The 23,168-nt window shown below is 38.9% G+C and overlaps 2 protein-coding genes across 3 annotated transcripts in view; one reads left to right on the top strand and one right to left on the bottom strand.

Moving 5' to 3' along the window:
* LOC143900656 (EF-hand domain-containing family member B) overlaps positions 1 to 23,168 on the top strand; it is an 85,764-nt gene that overhangs the window by 33,090 nt on the left and 29,506 nt on the right.
* LOC143900315 (uncharacterized) overlaps positions 11,661 to 23,168 on the bottom strand; it is a 42,270-nt gene continuing 30,762 nt past the window's right edge. For both annotated transcript variants that reach the window (XM_077411509.1, XM_077411508.1), the window contains exons 2-4: positions 20,347 to 21,423; positions 15,046 to 15,723; positions 11,661 to 14,270 (exon numbers count right to left, since the gene is read on the bottom strand). In XM_077411509.1, the coding sequence (XP_077267635.1) occupies positions 13,476 to 14,270; positions 15,046 to 15,723; positions 20,347 to 21,291 (2,418 nt within the window). In that variant the 5' untranslated portion in view covers positions 21,292 to 21,423 and the 3' untranslated portion in view covers positions 11,661 to 13,475. The remainder of the gene's footprint in view (positions 14,271 to 15,045; positions 15,724 to 20,346; positions 21,424 to 23,168) is intronic.

The following is a 23,168-nucleotide window of genomic DNA, read 5'->3' on the forward strand; positions in this document are numbered from 1 at the left end:
TATAATTATATTTAAAAAAATCACATTTATGCTTGATGCATATAATGATATAAATATCACTACAAATTAACGTAGCTGTCGCGCACAAAGAAAGAATATAATTTAAGCCCTACGTGACATTAGGGGTATTCAAATAAGTTAAAGTTTAACGGTTTGACAGGTTATGTCGGGTTAAAGTCGGGTAAAAAGTTAATTTTTAAACTTTTAACCCAAAAATTAACGTGATAGGTTAATTAGTCACTTATGTATTTTGCATAACCTTAAAGAGTATAGCGCGCCCAAAGTTAATTAATTAACTTTTTAGTCGACTTTTTAACCCGACATAACCTGTCAAACCGTTAAACTTTAACTTATTTGAATACCCCTATTGGGATTTAACTCGGGATTTAACCCTCAATTAGCACACATGTGCTAATTCGCACCACTTTTTTCCGTTCAGCACTTTATATATTTCAATTTTTTATAAAAAAAAAATCATTTCTTTTTTCCTAAAATAAAGTGCACTGCTCGATTGCCAGGAAAATTTTACATAAATTTTTATAAAAAATGACCGAGATACGACAGTTAAAAGTTGTCAAAATCTCAAATCGGACTAGTGTGGCATTTGAGGTGGCCCAACCGAGGTGTGCTAATTGAGGGTCAATATACATCATATTCATACTTGACAGCATCTCGAAGTTTATGTCAAACGCGGTGCCGAATCGCATGACGCGTGTTATCTGATCGGCCTTTCGTATCCGCGAATGTATACAGAGTGTAACGCAAAGTTGCACCGTGACATTTCATTAGCAGGCACATTACTCGCGGCGACGTGTCGGACTTGTTTTACGCGCACGGTCAATAATTACCGAGAGCACCGGCGTTTACTGCTGGTATACTTTTAATACCTGTTGTTCTGCTCTAGACTATATATCTCAACATTGAACGTCGCTAATAACTCTCTAATACTGGTCCTGGACACGCTTCTCGTGCGAAACGTAAATCTTCTCGTGCGTCTTTTTTTCTGTCTTCGTGTTTTGTTTGCCGAGGCCGCGTTACGAGCGGTAATTAGACTATTCCGACCGGTTACAGATTATTAGACCGCGGTAACATTAGACCGGTATTTTCAAGTTTAATGAGGCGACATGAACAACTAATTTGACCGTAAGAACGTAGTTAATCTCTACCGATTTTTCCTCTTTCTTGAATATTATCAAATATAATTTCCATTTGAAAGAAACAAAACTGCATTAATACATATTATAATTAGTAAAGTACATGATGTTTAATGCGTAAAAGAATCATTAAGTAAAGATTCTCTCTCTCTCTCTCTCTCTCTCTCTCTCTCTCTCACACACACACACTCATGAAAAAGAGAATTCGTGAGAACCAGAGCTTCTAGTTATGAACCAGCGTTGGGCAATATCTTCGCGAACTAGTTCATTCGGTTTATCCGGGGCGTATTACGTGTCACGAATGTCACGATATTTATTGCGTCTGATCGGTGAAATTGTCGACCGCGAGTATACGATCGCCCCTGGCCCTCCAAGGACGCATACGCGTGTAATAAAGAACCGCCAATGATTTACTTATTCCCCGCGAATCATGCGATCTCTCGATGTGGCATTGCCCGTTTTTAATCCTGTAATTACTGAGATTCCTGACGACCGACGACTTACACCTGTTCCAAACCACTTACGAAAGAAAATTCTCCATCAAGATTACATTATCTGACGTAAAGCATGTTAACGTTCAACTTTAACGTTAATGTTGTCGATGACGCTTATCTGTTTATCAGACGGATAATAATATGATATTTTATACGTTGGAAATTTATTTCAGAAAATACATAAATAAAACTTTACATTTTTATAATATACTTGAACGGTACACAAGATATCATCATATATGTTTATTTACAAATAAAAAGTATTTATTTATACTACTCTATAGATGCTCGAAAGTGGAACGCATTAAACTCGATGCGTGTTAATTCTTAACAATGACAGCTGCCGTAAGCAATAAATCATGCGCGCACGTAAATACGCTGAAATACGATGGACGGAATATCGAGTACGTGCTTCCGTCAACCCGCCAGGTTATTTATCGATTCGCAAATCGAGTCGCAAATATCTCTGTCTTGACGTTTGGCTGATAGATAAATTATTCGAGCGATCTGTAACAATAATTGATTGCAGTTTTAGCGTGGACACAGTTGTGCAAGCGATCGAATATGATATCTCACTCGATTCATGTGAAAGTAATTAGCGATTACTTTCGATGATCTTTGTAAGGATTGGAGAACGCTATGTCTTATAAAGAAAAATAATTTAAAATTAAGAACAATTTTGTCAATGAATATTAACAATGGATATTAATATTAATTTAACAATAATATATGTTAATTTAAGATAATTAATATTAATACTGATTTTCAATTAGATTTAAAAAATCTGTTGAGTCTGCTCATATTTCTATATACAGTTGGGACTATTTTTAAAATCTCGATGCAACTGATGGTTCTGGTTTTTTGCCAAAGACGTCTTAAGGTTTCGATATTGAGCAGTATCAAAGAGAGTTTTGTGAGTGATATGTATTTGGTATCGCACGCCGAATGTACATTGAACGTTCCACACGTATTGTTATGTAAAAAGTGACATTTTTTTATTTCAAAATTTTAATCGAATTTGAATTTCAACACTTTTAAAACTTTTGAGATACTGGAAAATGTTATAGAGGTAAATTTTCAAAAAGTTTTTCAATTTATGAGAACTTCGGAAAGTTTTTAAGAAATGAAAAATCGTTAGAATTTGTTTGTTTCTGCTTTTATTATTTTATTTATTTTTATTTTTTTGAACTTTTTAAAAAAGTTATTAAAACTTTTCTTGAAACATATTAGAAATTTTTAAAATTTTCTGGAAATTAGATCAGAATTCTCCTAAAATTCTGAAGAAGTTAAACCTCGTAGAGATGTACCTGTTTCCCACGTCAAAATATGCCACTGTTGGCAATAGCTATTAATCATTGTCGCATAACAACCATCAATAATTTAATTATCGACGATGCTCTCCAAGGCCACGCCTTGCACGTTCGTTCGACGAAGTGAAATTTATACGTGATCATAAATGCAGGGGCGTTATGTGCAACCGCAGCGCGATACCATTAATCATATATTATACAATGTGTTTCAAAAGTATCATTTCTTTTTTCAATTTCAGATTCTTTGTTCACGTTCAACTAATCGAACAGAGATATAGTCCGAATATTTTTGAACGCACATTAGAAGCATTTTGGAACTCTACTTTGTGTCACGAACAACCATGTACGTCTGCATACAAAATCGCATCCCGTTTCGATCTGTATTTCCTGACAGAAGAGAGTTTTCTAATACGCGAACAATGCTTTCGCCTTCAGCAATTCGCGTGCGCATAAACCAATACGCGTGTGCACACACGCGTATATTTCCATACCGTTGACTTCACGTAGGCGGTGCTCGAAACGTAATCACCGTTTCCATTGAGAGACAGCATGCCAGGTATTTAGAACCCATTTGTGTCACCGGCACCATAGATCGGAGTCTCGTAAAACAAGTAGTCCACACGCACACCAACAACGCATTGTGCAATATTAATATATCCAGTCTATTCATGCGATCGCTGAATGACTTTTATCTCGAGTTCCACGTGGCTATCGTCATATAGCTTTGTTACGCGGAGAAAGTCATCTTGTCATTCGACGTGTAACGTCCCGGCGGCAACGAGATAATACTTGATAAAGCCAACAAAGTACGTTTTATTACAAGACTAATGGGATAGTACATTTACTGCGTGACTAGCGAGTCAACTTTTTATACTTTAAATTAAAGTAATTTAAATCGACCTGACTGGCAATATATATAACGTCTTTCCGATATGAACATTGAAAAACTGTGAGCCAACTTGGTTTGTCGGATTCACACAGCACTTTTTTCAGATCAATATCGAGACATTATTAATTTTGACCATGGTTTTGGTCCCTTGATGTAATTTCTAAATTAAATAGTTTTTAATTTTATTGCGAAAAATATTACCCCAGCCAGGGTTTGAACCTGGAACCTCCCGTATACCGTGCGGGTGTCGTGCCAATTTTTTTTATACTTTATTTTATACTCCGTCAAAGTCCATTTTGTGCACGTTAGACGTCAATGAACGTGGAACTCGTGTTTCCTTGCAAGGAGTATTGCAAATCTATTTTATTGCTTGTTACATATTTCGGGCAAACTATATTGGCTGGTATATGGCCTTGACACTTGCGGCCTACGACTTGCTGTGTTTACAAAAGGTCGTCATAGTATCACTCACACATCGACACTCGAACGAGCAGGTAGCAAGCTGAAACACTTTTATTATTATTATTATTATTATTATTATTATTATTATTGAATGGCAAAGGTATAATACAATAATAGGCGATAATTACAATAAGCACGTATTCATCTCATCTATTATTTATCTCATCTATCTCAACTATTTTAGACATAAACGGAAGACGTCGTAAATCGCTGCGCGAAAGATTTGCATTGATGTCCGCGCGCGTGTAATTACCCGCGAATGTTTTTCGAAAATGTTGTGCGAGCGCAAAGAGGAGTAAAAGGAAACTTAACAATCTGAGAAGAAAGAGGCCTGACAATCTGAGAGGAGGAGGAAGAGGCCAAGGAAAGGCATCTGGCGCTGGCGAAGCAACCTTGCGGTCAATATTATTTTATTTATTTTTTACTTGCGTATAGTTAATCGTTCTTTCCTGTTTATTCGGAAAATTGTATTTCGGTAATCTAAAGAAAATAATACTATAGAGAAAAATCAATAATCTAAGATTTTTTGCAAGTCACGTTATATAAAAATAGATATTTTTATGAAGATGCATATGAAGATTTTTTTCGAAACGTGTATAATTATTTTAATAAATATTTATTGAAAAACTCTAAATAAAAAATTCGATAATTTGCGCGTATAAAATTAGTTTGCGCGCTTAGTTTGTAATAAATAAACCTATAATGAAATGAATTAAACACTTGTAAAAACTTGTCATTTTTATTAGCAAATAATACAAAAGAAATATACATGTATAAATTTGTAAAAATTATAAAAAAAAGGTTCAATTTAATTCGCGTGATTGCTTGGTTCTCACGGATGACATATTAGTCTTTCGAAACAATGATCATTTTGCACAACAATCAAGGCGCTTATTAGATACTTTTTCCAACATTAATAACTGTATACTTGTACTTTCGAAGACGTTCAAGTAAATTCTTTTCCATGAAAACGTTCGTATGCCGAGATTCTGAACATATCACTGATTATGCAACTAATCAAATTTTCGGCTGTTTTATAATATTTACTTTGCAAGTTGATAAACATTATATATTTTTTTGCGTTATATAAAGAAATTGCAATTTTTTTGCAGTTGGTATGTTTAATTCAGTCATCTACGGAATAAAAGACTTTTATTGTTACACGTGCGTGTACTCATCGCACTGTTTGTCACGGACCGCACGTGATTTTCTCGTGCAATGTTATTTCGCCAGTGCTTATCGATAATTTCGATCTGTGCCACCTACATATAGAGATCGACTGGTTCAACCGGTCTCGTTACGATCTAGCCTTCGTGACACCGAATGTGCCGAGTTACCTGTAGGATGATTACCGCTACCGTGGTGCAAGATCATCGCGTGCTCCGACGATCTTATACGTTCGCTTCCATTTCCTCATCTTGAAAGCAAGTACAACCATACAATTTTGTATCCTAATAACCTCAAATCCTGCGTGCGCCGGAGGGTTTTCTACATAACAATTTTAGATATACCGACATGCAAATGATAGCCGTTGGAACTCTCATTTCCCTGCGTGGGTGTCTCGATACTCTCGATCCACTTGTAGAGACAGTGCTTTCTTAATGAAAATTTCACCGTGCTGTGTGTATAACAGATTTCTAAATTCCGATTTTGGAAGTGGTAATAATTAATCAACGCACATCTAATTAATTAATAACAATAAATAATGTTATCTTAATCTGAGGAATAATAGTTTACTACAACAAAAGCGTTGTAAAGCGCTCGCCTGTTAAACCGCATTAAATCTAAGTTACAGAAATTAGCAAAGCGTAATATCTATATGTTGATAATTTATTTTAAAATAAATGATTTGATAATATCATAATTTTACGTGAGACAAATAACGTTACAGCAAAACACACATTTTATCCCAAAGGAGGTTTTTCTTACGGAAAGATCGGCATCAAATCGACCGAAGAATCCGCGGTTAAAAGGGCACTCTCGATTCCGAGATACCCCGTGCAAATCGTCTGGTAGAGAGGAAAGGAAAGCATTTAACGCTCCGCGGGGGGAACACGACACCGTTCGCTCGTGACGCAAACTCTTAAATAGATCGCGAGCAAACTCTCCGCGGCGAGGATGCACGTCCGTCTCTCGATAGCGCGCTTACACGATTCGCTTGAACGCCTTACGTAACGTTCACACGTAACGTTAACTGACCGCGCGCGAGAAAAATCGTTTTCGCGCGCGGGAATCCCTTCTCGCCGTCCCTCTCGTGCTCGGGTGCGAACGAGCGAGTTCGCAGGAGGAAGTCAAACGGTTCCGACTCGCAATCGCTCGGGGTTAAGTGTAGTGCCGTCCAGATACGTTTTACGTTACTCCGCCAATTGAGCGTATTTAGCAACCGCGATTGCGGTCGGTGTCGTTATCGCGGTTTACGAGGCGACTGTCAATTGACTTCAATTATATGATTATGCAGACGTTACGCGCGCAGGTAGGACTCCTGATGTATCTCGCAAAACTGCACATTCACAAGATATTGGGAACCGATTTTTCTCGCTTGTAATTTCATCCCGAGTGACTCAATTATGAATATGTAAATTGACAGCGAACTATAAATCTCATATGAATATGCAACGTGATAATAATAATAATAAACTTTATTAACGGGTAATAAACCCTTTAGCGTACAAAGAGAAAAGAAAAAACAAGAACAATAAGATAAAATAAAAATTTTACAACATAATATGGAGAAATTCAGGTTACAAGAGTAGTCGAGAAAGTTTTTGTTTAAAAGTTGATACAGAGCCACCAAAAAAGTCAACCCTATTGGAGAAATTACTTGCAGATATTATTAGCCTATTTACACACGAATTTGCGCTATACAAAGTACGGTGATACTCGAAGTGGAAGATGGAGTACTGTCTTAATTCTCTAGTCGGGATGTTGAAATAGATACGTTCCAACAAAACCGGACAATCAATAGAGTGATTAAGAAGCTTAAAAATAAATGTAAGATCAAAGGTTAGTCTCCTATTTTCTAACGATAGCAGATTTAATCTATCTAATATAGTGCAGTATTCATGGCAAGTAATTGACATGGGATTACCTAGCCGATAAGCAGCCATACGCAGGAATTTGTGTTGCACACGTTCAATCAATAGCTGATGACATTCAAAATACGGAGACCAAACTATGGAACAGTACTCCAACTTGGGGCGAACTAACGTACAGTATAATAATTTTAAAGTGGTTATATTCTTAAAAAATCTACCCCATGTGATGCGTAGAGCGCGGCATGGTGACTAATCTTCTCACCTTGCCTCTCACGGTATACACGTATACGTTTTTTTGCTCGCGAACACGTATCTTCGGTGCTCTCCAAAGGTTTTTTTCAAAAAAATAAATAAATAATGTTAAATAAAATTTTTATTTAAAATGAGATATTTTAGCAACAAATATATATTTTTTAAATATTATCCAAATACACACTAATAATCGCAGTTTAATAAATGAATAATAAAAAATTAAGTACGAGAACAAGTTTTATTGAATGTCTTATTGAAGTATATTTACTATAACAAATGTATAAGATACGAAATATATTTAAATGTGTCAAGTAGTTTTTGTTTTAATAACGTGCAGCACACGCAGAAAGTCATTGATATAAAAAAGTAAATAAAAATACAAAGTAAAATATTTTTATACGTGACTTTGTTTCCGAAAAAATCATTTACAAAAACTCGCCTGAACGACGTGTTTCATTATACATTTACGTTTAACGCAGATCTCACCGTGCACATATACATATACGTAATGTATATACTTACATATCCTTTATTATCACGAATTATGTGATGTAATATTAAAATTGTTCCATTTCTTTCACGCGTTCCACGCCGTCACTAGAGAGTTTATGGATTTACACCGAAAACCCCCGCGAGTCTTCCGTGAGTACATGCTAATTAGTGGAACAGATGATTAAAAAAAATAAAATAAAATAACGTAGAGGCGGTCGGTCTGGCGTATTTTCTCCTTCTCGGCCATCGAGTTCAGGAGGTCAGTCGCGCCGTACCCGAAGGCGCGATGGACCTCTATCCGGTGTTTATCTTCGGTATCGCGCCGCAGGATCGTAACGCACCGTGTCGGTATAACCAGTTCTAACGGACTTTATCTGATGCTTTGGTCGGTCCAAACAGGTAGTCTTGAAATGCCGCGGTGCCGATTTGCGAACTCTTATAGGTCATGGATACACGAGGTCGGAAATATACGTTGTCGGCTGACAAATATATAAATCAAAATAAGCAGATAAATTATTTGTCACGGTGTCGTGGAAGAATACGTACGGAAATTCGGATATATGGTGGCAACGTAACGTATAATGTACGGTTAAAGTAAGTATAATTTTTATAAAACTCAAATAAAAAAAAATACAAAGATTAAGGGATTATTGAAAGGCACATTTAAGAAATCGGAATATTTTTTTATATTTAAGAGATTTATCTTTTTTTCATTCTTTTAATTTTGCAATTTTTACTTTGCTCGAACAATCTACGTTAATATCCGTCAAAATATCTATACGCACACACAAATGTAAATCTATTAAAAACGTAAAAATCCCTAAAGAAAATTCTATTATATACATACATATAAAATACGTAATATACATCACGATCAATATATTTAATTTCCATACATTTCCCTAGGAACTAGATACGTAATCATGTTACGTCCATTGAAACACTCTTACTCCAAGTTACCACATTGTTATAGAGTCTATACTTGTTTCTCATCGCGGCGACTTCATATATTAAGTATTCCACGTCTTTTATTGTTTAATCGCGGAAGCGTATTCTTGGACGTTATTGATACTTTCGCGTAAGTGCATATACGTGGAGTGGGGCCAGTTCGTTCTGGAAAGTGACAAAATCCCTATGTTTTCCATTAGACCAAGCCGAACAAGAGAAAGCTTTCGCGCATTCGCATATATACGTATATGGATCACCGCGCGGCGTTCTTTTTTTAAGGTTCGTAAAAAAGTCTTTTATCTCGGATGTTGTAATAGTAGGTACTTCAAATTATCAAGCGTTTAATGTACTCCTCAAACATCGAATGCATTTTAGCGTCGCATTTTCTACATGGTATCTTTAGTGCACGGTACGGTATTCAACAGACGAATGATGTAGAAAGAATAAATTATGCTGGTATTACGAAAACTGAATTTTTTTCATCTCTTTATAAATCGAAGGATACATTTTGTCGCAGAAAAATATTGTTTATTATCAAGAGCTTAATTTATTTCCGTTTACATTTACGTGTGTGTATCTAATACTATCTAATACATGTTTTTTTAGCACGTTTTTGATAAAAAATATCACAAGATTGAAAAATGTTCAATCAACTTTAGTTTCTTTCAGCTTTAATTTCGAGATATCAATATAAAACTAACACAAGAGGTAGAATAAAATAAACGAGAAATTAAATCACAGATTTGTTTGTGTCGGGACGTGCTAATAAACGCGTTTCTCATACGATTTTTATGTAACTGTTAAGGCAACTTTCGACCCGAGGTCAACAGTCCGTCAAGTTGAGGCTCGTACACGATAAAATGCTTAATGAGCCATGAGCCTAATTAACGATGCGCCGAAGATGACTCGGCGCTAAGAACCCACTTGTGACTGAGCATAATGCCTTGATAGCTTTGTCGTGTCTTTGCTAAGCGAGCAGGTTCAAGATCTTCTTTATGACTACATATGTTCTTTGAAGATGTCATTTCTCCCGATCAGATTAGGTGAATGGGAGGCGGAGAGAATCGCAGTTGATATAATGGCTTATATAGTGATAGAAGAGAGACGGCAGGTATAAAGACGGGGAAGAGCGTCGTTGAATGAACAGAGGACCGTCGTATATGCAACTCGTAATCGTTGAGCATCACGTGATCAATTTTTGCACGACGAGAGATATCGTTGCTTTCGCTACAACGTGTAATAAAAAAAAAAACAAGAAACTGACGTTTCAATAAGAAATTAATCAAAGCATTTTTACATTTCTTCATAACAAAAATCTGTATCACATTCGACGATTACGAATCTGTAAAATAACATTTAATTTATGATATCGTTATTATATGAGAGAGATATATGCACATATATTTCCTTATGTATATAAATTGACGAAAGTCGCACACGCGAGTATTTTTTGTATCAAAAATTTTCTTTGTCGCTCTTTTTTATATGGAGAACGTTTTTACGTTTAATATAAAATACAAAGATCTATTCATTGAAATTTACTTCATTGTTATAACGTTCATTGTGTGATTGGTATTTTCTCTTTTTTCATTTTTCTTTTTTTAACTTTATTTCCAGTGGATTGAAAACATTTACCTCGCGCTGCTTATTCTCATTTCCATCGATCCTCCGATTCGAACACGGTGTCCATGATCCATCACAGAGGTATACGCTTGACCTTGTATACGTGCTGTACGCGCGCGTATTCTGCAAATCTGTTATTTCGCATCCTCGCGCATCATCCGCTCGAAGCATTTCACGCTTCTCCGGGATTATTTCCGTAATCCGATATGCTCGCGAGAGCCACAAACCATCACGTACCGGCGATTTGCCATTATTGTGCGCATACCTAAGGTCCCAGTGCAACTGGCAAACGCAGCCGGTCCGTTTCTACGCGTTTCGCAGGATAACAGGAGTATTACCCGAATCGCAGCACGCGTGGATGTAATTTTAATCACGCTTGAAAAATGCGGGTCATATAAGTTTCAACGTATTTGAAGATTGTTGGAAACGCAACGTGGAAACACGCTGCCTCGCGGGAAAAAAAGTTACGGATACCGCGGACCGTGGGCTCGGGCTCTTACAGAGGATTCGCAGAAGCGCGGTTATATGCGAACGCGCAACGTGATACTTTGATAACGTTAATATAAGAAGTAATATTTCACGTGTGAGCGCGCGAGTGTGCGCGACTTGTTAAGCATTAAGTACACGTATCAATGGCATGAGTCGCCGCGGCCCTTCCACCGCAGCGCAGCACTCGTGAAAAATATGACGTATTGCCGCGAGAGAGTCATTCACTCGCGCTTGAATATTAACGAGCGCGTTGTGTCGCGCGCGGCAGGATTTACGATAATTCCACCGAGAGAGGAACACCGTCGCGGCGGCGATTTATCGTCATTGTCCGCGTGTTCTGCCCGCGCGGCACCGTTATATTTCGTACGTGCGTCGCGCGCGTGCCCCTTACCCTAAACGCAAAGTATACCGCAGGTGCACCCAGACGCAAAGTGGCAAAGTATTACCGAAGCAACGCAGCACACTTTTAGATAAGAAAATCTGGTTTTGATAAAAAATAAATAACACACTGATTTTTCAAGTTAGAAAATATCGAACGTTCCGTCTTTTACATTTTCTTAAGTTTTTTATTATTCATTGAACAGATGACTCGATCTGTTCAACCAAATATATAGCTGTACAATGTATACGCTTATTTGTATTTCGTGTATTTAATATGCTTCGCATACACACACAGTCAACATACGCATATATTAAACGTATTTTCCTAATGACATGCAATAATATTTTGTAAGTTATTATAAATATATTACTATATCAAATATATACATATCGGCATTATAAACGCTTCGATTTTATACATGTAAAAAGTATCTTAAAGTACATGGAGAAGTGCATTACTCTTCCAGCAAATGATTTTATTTTACTTGTTTCCTTAACGATATCTTAATCTTTGTGTGTCTTGCATAATATATTCGATAGATAATCTTTTTTCTCTCGGATTCTCGATTTATTTGACACAATTTTTTTTTTCAATTAAAAAAAACGTTTTAAATTAAAGCGTCTCTTTTTTCAATGCTCGCACGATGTTTAATGCAAGAACACATCATGATAGATTTTGCCTTTTGAGAAAACGCCTTAGCCATTGACAAAGTTGCTTCAGAAATAAATCCTTAAACGCTGCCACAGGGATATTTCCTATATAGAAAAGGTTGTTACACACAAAACTATTTGCGCTGATATGGAAGCTCGCGTACTCTCCTGAGTCCGACGAGTTACTTTCAAATACGAGGAGATACTTCCTGCAAGCGGCTGCAGACTTTTCGATTGTATTGTATTTGCACGTGCCGTGTTGTAACTGACGCGTGGACTTGCCGTGTTGCACGCACACGTTGCTGCAGTTTCGGCGAAGGAGCTATTAACCGTAAGATATACGCAATAAAGAAACGATGTATTCCTCGAATCCTTTTTGGTATAAAAGTATATAATTACTGAACGTATGCAAAACAGAGATTTTGAGTTTTAGTTTTTAAAATTGAAATACGATATGTTCTATATATTTCACGCGTCAATAGATGTCTTAATAAATAATGCTATTTTTCTTCTGTTGCTTCGTTTACTTCTCTTCTATTTTGCAATACGTGAACTACCTACGTTGGCACCTGAAAATCGAATAGAAGAATAAATTTACAGTATTGTGGATTGAACGAGAATCAAGAATCTGCGAATTTTAAGGTTTATAAAAATCTCAAACAAATTAAAGATTTTATAAATATCTATTTAAACTGGATATTTTTCAAATCGTGTAAAATCGAAAAATAATCGATATCTTTGAGATGCGGGACGTACTAAGATGACGAGGGATGAAATAAAATAGTTTTGCCAAATCGATTGTTAACGTCTATTTTGTTAAATATTAGATTAGAACACGGAGTTCTGTGTGTGTGTGTATAACGAGATTAGTAATAAATACAGGAACTCTGAAAGGCATACGGCAATGACTATCGTATCACATCGAGATACGCAATCTTGCTTCAATTATAACTAACATGGATCGAAAATAACGTGCGTATTTTTTAATACTAATTTGAAACAAATTTTACCGATGATTTTGTAACGTTACGTTAATATATACGGACGTAAATGATATTCCATTCGTCCTAGAAACTGTTTATGGACGTTCTCGAAACTTGCAAACGGTTTGCGGTCTTCTTCCGGTCGATTTACTACCGACAAATGCATTTATCATATACCCTATCTACCGTCAAACATTTACTATCGCCATCGTAAAAATGGTGATTGATTGGCCACACGATAGTATTTTTACGTTCGTCTTCGCCAACTTCGCCCACACTCGAGATTCTGTCTTTCGAGCGGGAGAAACCGCGCTATGTGTTGCTCTCTATAACGGCGACAGCGTTTTTTGAGATCGGTGTCAGAATACTGGACTCCTGATCAGAGTTGGGCGGCGTCAGGACCACCTGCGGCGCCATGCCGCTTTCGGCATCGGCGCGATCAGGACCGGCTTCATCGCCGGACTTTGCCGTCATTCCGGCAGTATTGTTGACGATGCACTTTTTAAAGTGGGTCCTCATGTTGCTGCTCTGCGAGAACCTGCCGCCGCAATTAGTGCAGGAGTATGGCTTGGTGCCGGTGTGGTAGTTGAGGTGAGTCTTGAGGTGGTGCTTCTTGGTGAAAGCCTTGGAGCACAAGGTGCATTGGTAGGGTTTCAGGCCGGAATGCAGTCTAGTGTGTAGGGTCATGTTGGAGCGGTCGGCGAACGCTTTCTGGCAGACCTGGCACTGATACGGCCGCTCGCCGGAATGAGTCCTCAGGTGCTGCTTGAGCAGCATCTTCCGCGAGAACGCCTTTCCGCACTGATCGCACTGGTGCGGCTTCACGCCCGTGTGTATGCGCACGTGCATGTTGTAGGCCACTCGCTGATTGAAGCTCTTCCCACATTCCGCACAGCCGTACTCCTTGCGGTTCCGATGGATCTTCATGTGCGAGCTCAGGTAGCCGCGGTCGTTGAAGTACTTGCCGCATTCCGGACAAGTGGCGGCGAACTCCCGCGTGCCCTCATGCACGCTGCGATGGTACTTGTAATTGCGCAGCTGCGAAAACTGTTTGCCGCAGTCGGCGCAGTGGAACGGCTTTTCACCGGAGTGCGTTCGGCTGTGCACCTGTGACGATCACACGGCGATGTATAGCTAGGCTATTTACAAGGCTACGGGGCCGAAGACAAAAGGCAAAAAAAAAAAAGAGAAACGTTAGCATAGGCCGCGTCTTTAACTCTCGCGATGTCATTTCTCCTTCGTACGCGGCACAAACGCGGCGAACGGAACAGAGTTACTATTTAAGAATATTAGGCCAAAAAGAGGGAAAAAATTAGGTATATGGTACGACTTGGAGACCGCGGTATCTCATTCGTCATAATCGATATATTGGACACACGAGAGTGTGTAAACGATCAAGTATGAAGTTACATTGTGCCTATTTGCGCCAGGCATAATGTAATATCGTAAGAAAAGACGGCGGTACGTTAACTGACATTACGTCCAACGTAACTGACACTTAAGCTCTGCGAAATTCCGCGAAATTAGAGACTCGCGGTGTCTAACGTTAACAAAAAATGAAAAAAAACAAACGAGGAGGTCGAGGAGGTTGTACGTTGTTCAGTGACTTATGGAACATCATGCGCGTAAGGAACATCATCGGTGAGAAACGGTGGGGATTTGATAGTTTAGGACTTGTGTAACCCAAGGTGATCAACAAGAATCTATATTAATAGCGAATAGAGTGAGGCTCCATGAGATCTATCAAGCTAAATCTCTGGTTAATGTGTGAAAAGGTAAGATCTACGTGAGATAATGTCTACGTTTCTGTTCGGGAATCTAAATGTGTAGCCTTTAGACTGTGCAGAGCGTTAATGTCTGATTTAATGATTGAGAAACATACCTTGAGCGACGCTCTCGTGACGAAAGTCTTTCCGCACTGCGCGCACTTGCAGTCGTCCGTCGATCGTCCGCGCTGCGCCGCCTCCGTGCTCACGATCGTCTCGTTGTTGTTGTTATTGTCGCTGTTAACAAAAATCCTCGCGATCCTCTCTTCTCCATTCTTCTCCGCGCTCGCCACCTCCGTCTTCGGCGTCTCCTTCCTCTCGTCAGCTTCGATCGTGTCGCAGAGTCTGCTGATCGGATGCGACAGTTCGGGTTTCGTTGGCGTCTGCGGAACCACCTGTGTCGGATATCCCCCACTTTTACCGGCACTCGCGATAACGCTGTCGTTGCTCGAGGATAACGGGTGCGTGGACGCGTTGCCGACATTCCGAAAGAGGGGTTGCTCGTTGCTTCTCGCCTCGTTCGCGGGCGTCGCGATCTGATCGGAGGGTGCGAATGGAATCGGCGATCGACAGATCTCTTGGACTTTCGTTTCCGAATCACTACGTATCTCACGCGATAATCTCGAGTCCGTGTTAAAACTCGTCTCGCAACTGGTAGTAACTTCGAAAGTAGTCGTAGGGCAAAGCCCGTCACTTTGCGGGGCGCTTTTCGGAGAATGAACGATCGTCTTCGGGCTCATTGATATTACCGTGGATCGACGTGATTCGGCAGCCAGAGACTTGTTATGGATTTCCTGTAACAACCATCAGCGTGCTTTTTATATACAGAATTGATTTACCTTCTTGGAAATAATTAATTTTAAATAACGGGGGATTAAACAGACATTGAAGTGTCTCTTGCCTTACGTGTCGAGACGAATCACGTCGGTCTCAAAATTGACCACAAAACAGAATTTTATTATCTCACGTCTCTTATTAGCCTATTTTTATATTCAATATTTATATTATTGCATTTATTACTTTCAAATATTATCTTTTTGTTTATATATAATAAAACATTTAATATTAGAAACATTTAACACGCGTCAACTATTAAAAGTAAAAACATTATACGTTAATGTAATTTTCCTACAGGACACGTGCATTTCTCAACGTATCAACGCAAAATCGGATATCCGCATTGGTAGAAAAACACACGCGATCAAGTCAAACTTATCAGCCGTCATTAATCTTGAGGAATAGCGTGGCATATTCGCGTGAAGAATCGAAATCGTCACGGTGCATCAGCCGCCGTGTTTCAACGAGCTAGAAAGTGACGTCTAACGTACAGCGCCGTTTGCTGTTTTACAATGTATACTTTTAGTCACGCTCGTGCTTTTAAGCAGTCAACTCCGTACGCTCGTTAACTTGGAACGACACCAAAATGTCAAGGTATAGCGAGTTGCGCGCAGAATTGTCCGTCCCTCTAATATATCTACCTACTCGTAATGTAGAACAACAGCACGTTCTTCTTGAATTTATTGCAGAATCTCAAGTATTTTGCAGAAAAAAAGATGTGTGTGTGTCCAAAAGACAAGCATGCTTGTAAGGATGCTGAATTATTTTATTAATTTTTTAATTAATTTTTTATTAAATGTTTATTTACGTATACATAAGTTGTAACTGAATAAAATATTAAAAAGATTCATGGGTTCTCTCTCTCTCTCTCTCTCTCTCTCTCTCTCTCTCTCTCTCTCTCTCTCTCTCTCTCTCTCTCTCTCTCTCTCTCTCTCCTTTTAGAAAAGTAACTTTAGACTTCTAATTATAATTCTATAGAAAGAATTGTCAACTTCTGCAAATTTATTTAAGCATTGGGAAACAATTTCTAAACGTCACGTCCAGACAGCACGGCATAATTCAACAATCGTACGTCGACAGTTTCCTATTGCTAATGCTAAATAAAACGTTTATAGTGCAGCAATAGTCGCGCCCAGGAATGCGTCCGCATAATGAGCAGTTGGAAGAAACAGAGGAAAGCAGCAATTAGAAAGCAGCTAGATTGTAAAACAATTTAACGCTATTGACCGTTCGAATGTAACAGTAATAGTTTATTACACTCGCTCTCAACCCGATAAAGAAGGTGAATTGTTAAGATGTATATTATTCGCGTCTGAATAATCACATTTGCGTTCAACGGAAGCCGAATATAAATCGTCGAGATTAAATTCACGAGATAAGATACGTATTCGAAAGTACCCTGTCGATGACGTATTGTAATATTTTTGCACGTTCTCTGGATTAAAAGTAACGCGGTAAAAAAGATCATCAGGACGTGCGAACTTCGTAGCTTTGGATCTAAACTTTCGCACTTCCATATCGACTTTTGCCATGTTCCGCGTCGTGACCTTTGCTATGTTTTGCAAACGTGTATACTTCTTTTTTCCGAAATTTACGTTCTTAAATTCAAATAATTTTAAATCAAAGATTAGGGCAGTATATATATATATAATGTTCCTCTAGATTTTAAACTTTTTAAATAAAAAAAATTAAACGTAGATGAATCTAAAGAGTAAAAGAACTTTAAGAATAATTTGCTCAAAGTTTATTTTGGACTTTAAACAGAGTCCCGGTATAAACGTAGTCAATTATATCGCTACGCGTGAAGAAAAATCATGAGCGCGATCGCGCTGCGTCGTTCTTATCCAGTTGAAATCTTCGCCAATCTCGGCGCAAGCTGCGGGAACCGTTGCTTGCGTAAGCAGACAGTCGTCGCGACAGCACAACGGTCCACGAAATCTGGCACGCATCTCCCGTTGTCGAAAGAGAAAACGTTCCCAGATCGGGCGCGTAATAATAATGCAATGGACGCGCGCGCAGCTGGCATTGTCAGCTGGCGATGCGCACGCACGGCGCGGCGCGCGGCGGTCTGATAAACAGCCGCAGCGAGTTAACTGATAGCCACATTAAGCGGAACAGCACTGAGTTCGAGTGAAGGGCGACAACGCAGTTGGAAGCGGCAAAGATGCGTAATGTACGTGTACGAGGAGCGAATGAAGAACCAACAAATGGTGAACACGATGAGTCTTCCGGTGTTCGCATTCGTACGCATGTGCAGCGTTTACAGCTTTCAATTAACTCTCTGCTTAACGCGTGATATGTCACATGTAACAGATAATCTCTGTTGGCCGTAGCAATCTCCCAGTAACTGTTAGCTGTAAGTGTTCGTAGATTTTATTACGTTTCGAAATCTGATAGCCGATGCTAAAAATAATTATAATCTTTCTTCAATTAATTTCAGGAGACTTAGTTTTATCCCGCGGATTCCGTGATTGAAGGCCTAGGCAAAATATGAGAAAGGAAAGAATTTCTTGTAGTGACAGAGAGGATTCATTATGCAAATTGTAACTATTCATATTTTCTCCGTTTCGTTACATGTTCGTTTATTCATGAGATTACTCGTTTTATCTGACAAATAAACTTATAGTAGGTAGGCTGAAAGTAGACAATTTTCAATAAGCAAGTTAATTTAGCTTATATATCACTATGATTGGTTTAAGCGACGTCCGATTCAAATACCGATTCAAATAGGAGATAGAATCCACGATAGAAAATAACACCATTTTATCATCGTATGATACTGATAGATATCGTGACTAAAACGGAAATATACATATAATAAAATATGAAATTTAATTCTTAGATTTTTACGATTGTTAATATTAAAAATTATTATTCTGCTGCAATTAAATATAGTTATATATATGCACATTTATATATATGTTCTAAAATCGCGAAATTTTTCTTAGATTATCCTTAATCTCTTTATTTTTGCATACATTCTATTAACGTATAAAAGTTGCATAATAAAACACTGAAAGTTTATTTTTGATAACAAAGAAGCGAGGATTATTTTTGTTCAAAGTGCCGACGCATTAAACGTTATGATAGATATGAATCATTTCATGTTTCCTATAAGCTAGAAAAATGGAATTAATAAACAAATATGAAAATGGAACAAGGGCCAAACAACCATTCTGCCGTTCTACGTTACGTAATTGGAATGGCAAAAAGTATCAATGCCGCTAGATTAGCGACGCGAGGACCGCGGTTTCTATTCTATTCAATTAACTCCGCCGTTACTGCGATTTACAGAGATAGGCGGGGATATTGAAACCATTTTCTCTCGTTAATCTCACGCGCAATGACGGTGACATATCGAGCGCATCCGTGTTGATGCTTCGTTTCTGCCGCAGTAATTAAGGGTGTAACGGTTTATCTTCGTCTTACCATTTTACGGAACGTGGCTGACCATTCAACGCAAGCCAATCAATCGCGATTAATGATTTTCGATAAATTACAGTTTAAAAATGACGGCGATTTAATCGAAAAAAAAAATATATATATATATATAAATGCACTTAAGGAAAGAAATATAAATTATATTAATTTTTTTCTTAAATATCGTACATGTATCAAGTGCCATATTTTATAGGTATCATTTGAAAAACGTCTCGTATTCATTAAATATGAAACGTGAAGGTATATAAATGATACTCACGCGCTTGTTTATCGTTACTATTTATGATAATATAAATATAAATCACCGTATATATAAAATACATTCAGTCTTCGTGAATGCTTAATTTGGTCTCCTTAAATTATTCACGAAACAGTGGCCGACGCCGCTTTTTTTTCATCGCTTGACCTGTACCAGTTTTTATCACTGATCGGACGAAAACGCGTTCGTTCAGTGTTATTCACCTTGGCATAGTTCCCATAATGGTCGATTCTTTTCGTGCATACGTGGGAATACGGATCCCCTGGCAACGGGATTTCGACAGATACGACGAAATCGTATCTGGCAATCTGGCATCGTAATCGAGTATGCACAGCCTACGTTCTTCCCAGTTTTCAATGGTTGTTGTTCGTTGTAAGTTTCGTGATTGGAAGTATCGACTGGAATAAAATCGTCTCCCGTAGCTGTCGTAGCATCATAATGCCTTCCAGAAATAACGGATCAATTCTAAAAGGATTGTCAACGGTGCGATTTAAAGAAACAAGCTGACGCGCTACATTGCGTATATTTTTTTACTTAATTTTTAATCAGTCTCTTTATCAAATTTTTCAAGTAGGAGCTTAATACTGCGACGGCCGAGTATTATAAATATTTTGGAAGGTCTTTGAAAAATGTGTTTTTATTCCTTAGACTCATGACACGACGTTCACCTTTTAATATTGCTTATATTTCTAAGATCGATTCGTATATAATTAAAGTAAGCGAATACGCGACTCAACGACTTCCATCCTCGGATAAAAATACCGCGTTTACATATTCAGAGAAATAACATTTGAAATTAAAATTGTCCTGAATCACGCGACGTCGGTTGATTTCGTATCGACGAACACGTGGGCTAATATTTGCCTGCCGAGGTACTCACGTCATCGATGTGACGGTGTGGCACGGGGATGGGCCGCGGGGTCCTCGGTGAATGATGGGGCCTAACAATCTGGCGCCACGGCGACGCGGTGACACGATTTGCCACGTGCCTGCGAACGGTTCTCCACCTACAACAACTTTCGCCGCAGCTGAGATCCTCGCCCGTCGAGGTCTGCGAGCCGTAATCGTGCATCTCGTACGACCTCGTCTGGCCGACGGTGGCAGTGACGGCGGCGGTGGCGGTGGCGCACTGCAAGGACGACAACGGCACCGTGCTCCGGTAAGGACACTCGTCCCGCGTCGTTTCGCAAGACTCTCCCCCCGATCCTCCCACGAGAACGTCCTCGTTCATCATCATCACCTTCTCCGTTGAGCTACTCATGTGCAACCTCTCGTATCCCATCCTAATCTTCTCCAAGGTATCCGGACCAGCGTATCCTTCCGAAGACGGTCCTCCGGGGAGACACGTGCCTCGCTGATATAGACTGAAGGACGATTCGTTACCAGGACCTATTGCCGCATTCTTGTCAGCAAGTATCATCGAGCCGTGATTCTTGTCGGAGGGAGCATCACCCGTTGCTCTATCCTGATGCGAGAAACCGCCGACTGACCACGCGCTCGGACAACCGGAACCAAACGACGGGCCAGGATTGTTGACTTCGCGAAGCGATCCGATGTTTCTGAACGCGTTTCTATTGACGTCGTCCGTATGAAATATTCTGATGTAGGACTCCTTTCTGTCGAACGGGTCTTCGTAGGACGGTCTTCTCGATCGGTACCAAGGATACTGATCGCATTGCAGGTACTCGTGGCTAACTTTAACGTCCTTAACGTCCTCCAGCTTGCAGTCCGCTGCCTGCTCGCCGCAGGTCGTCATCACCGGCGGCACCGGTGGAAGCCGGATGCGCAGGGCTTCGGCAGCGCGCAGAAACGCGTCCAGTCGCATCCGCGGTACCGTAGCGCTTCCGGTGTAGACGAACCCGAGAAGAGCCGCGAGTTCCGGCGCCTCCACCTCGGCGAGGATCACTGTGATCGGCTCGCAGTGAGCGGTGACTTTGCTGTGCGCCAGCAACACTTCCTGCAAACGAAAGCAACGATCGTTTGTTACCGCGGAGTAATGAGAGAAAATAACAATTCTAATAGGTATATTACAGGGTGAATCACACTGAAGGTGTTTAATATAATATTCCTGAAGTTTAACGAGATATGAAATTTTTATTTTTCAGCGGTATAAAAAAATGCATATATATAAGCATGTGTAAGAAAACATTCATAGGAAAAGTAACAAAATATTAGTTGGCTGGTATCTATATCTCGCGGGTACGATCGTGGATAAAAAACAAGAGCACGCGTGATGATAAATGGTATTCTAGTGTAGAAATCGTAAAAGATAATTTGCGATAGAGGTCTGGGTTCCTATATTGATTACTTTACAACTTAACACCGCACAAGTAATGACATGTATCAAGAACATGTATCGAGTTATGGAGAGGTTACGGCACGCTGGTTGCATATGTGGGCCAAATTTTATTAGTGCTCTCATTTTGGAGAAATATATACGCACATATATTTGCTTATCTGATATAACGGCAGTGATATGCAATAGGGAACGTTTACGAGAAGTGATGTTTTGAGTTTTGTGATATCTTTAACGTTATAAAATATATCAGAATAACACGTCTCTTTTATTTTGAATGTAAAATGCAACTCGAGTTCATAATTAATTAAACTATAATTCTTTATCATCTTATTTGCTCTCTAAATTAATTTATCGAAGCTCTTATATTTTCCATAACTCAAGAACTATATATATTTATATTAATGTTTTAATATTTTTTTTAAACTCAGATTTATTTTAAAACTTTTTACACGGAATAATAAGAAGCCGGAATCATTTTTAGATGAAATAATAAATCTAATTTTAAGGAATAAGAATCCAAAAACGAAAATATTCTGACGGATCCACCCGTAGATATACAGTTGGATTAATAGAAGAATTGTGAAATCGGCTTCCGACGTGTTCACAGTTTTACGCGCTCGTAAATATCGCGCGCTTGATTTACTTCATTCTTCTTTCCGTCGTTACCCGCGCGGATAATGAAACATGGACAACAATGACGTACGAGCATTTTCATTGTTGTAAGACTGAAGATCGTGCGCTGCATCGAGATAACTGTAATTACGCGACTGGCGGTCGCTTCTCTCTCGACGGCTCTTTCCGATTTTTTAAGACAATAATTAACCGTTATTGGCTGATCGCCGACCAGATCAAGAAACCAACTTGAATTAACCTTTGCCTTCGCACAATGTTGATTATGTGAGAATCGCCGTGCATTTTTGTCTCATTATGTAATATATTAATGGAAGATTAATACATTACATTGGCGTAAGATTAATGTAAAATTGCGCATAAAAACAAATTATAAACCTATAAACTTTATTTTTATATATAAGATTGATACGTTGTTATACATTAGATATCTCAAAAATAATTCCTTGGCCTTTCTAATTTTGACGTGTGTCTTTATGTTGAAGTAATTGAAATTTCTACAAGACTTTAATATTTTTTTACTTCCGGATTTCTTGTTGATATTATGTTTGCCACACGAGATTTTAGTCTTCAATCATTCTTCTTCGCGCCGTTTCGCAACCGTTTTAACGGATCGTTGGCGTCGAAAAATGATGAGAGCATCATTCCTGCACGTAGAACGTAAATTAAATGTTGGCTTTCAAACCGGCCCGCGGCTCGATGCAACTTTGCTGCACCGTTGTGTCCAGTGGCGTAGGAAGAACTTGCAAATCTTTCACAAAGTCACTCATGGA

The sequence above is a fragment of the Temnothorax americanus genome, unplaced genomic scaffold, assembly GCF_048541705.1.
Source record: "Temnothorax americanus isolate GAGA-0224 unplaced genomic scaffold, ASM4854170v1 Scaffold3, whole genome shotgun sequence".
Taxonomy (NCBI): Eukaryota; Metazoa; Arthropoda; class Insecta; order Hymenoptera; family Formicidae; genus Temnothorax; species Temnothorax americanus.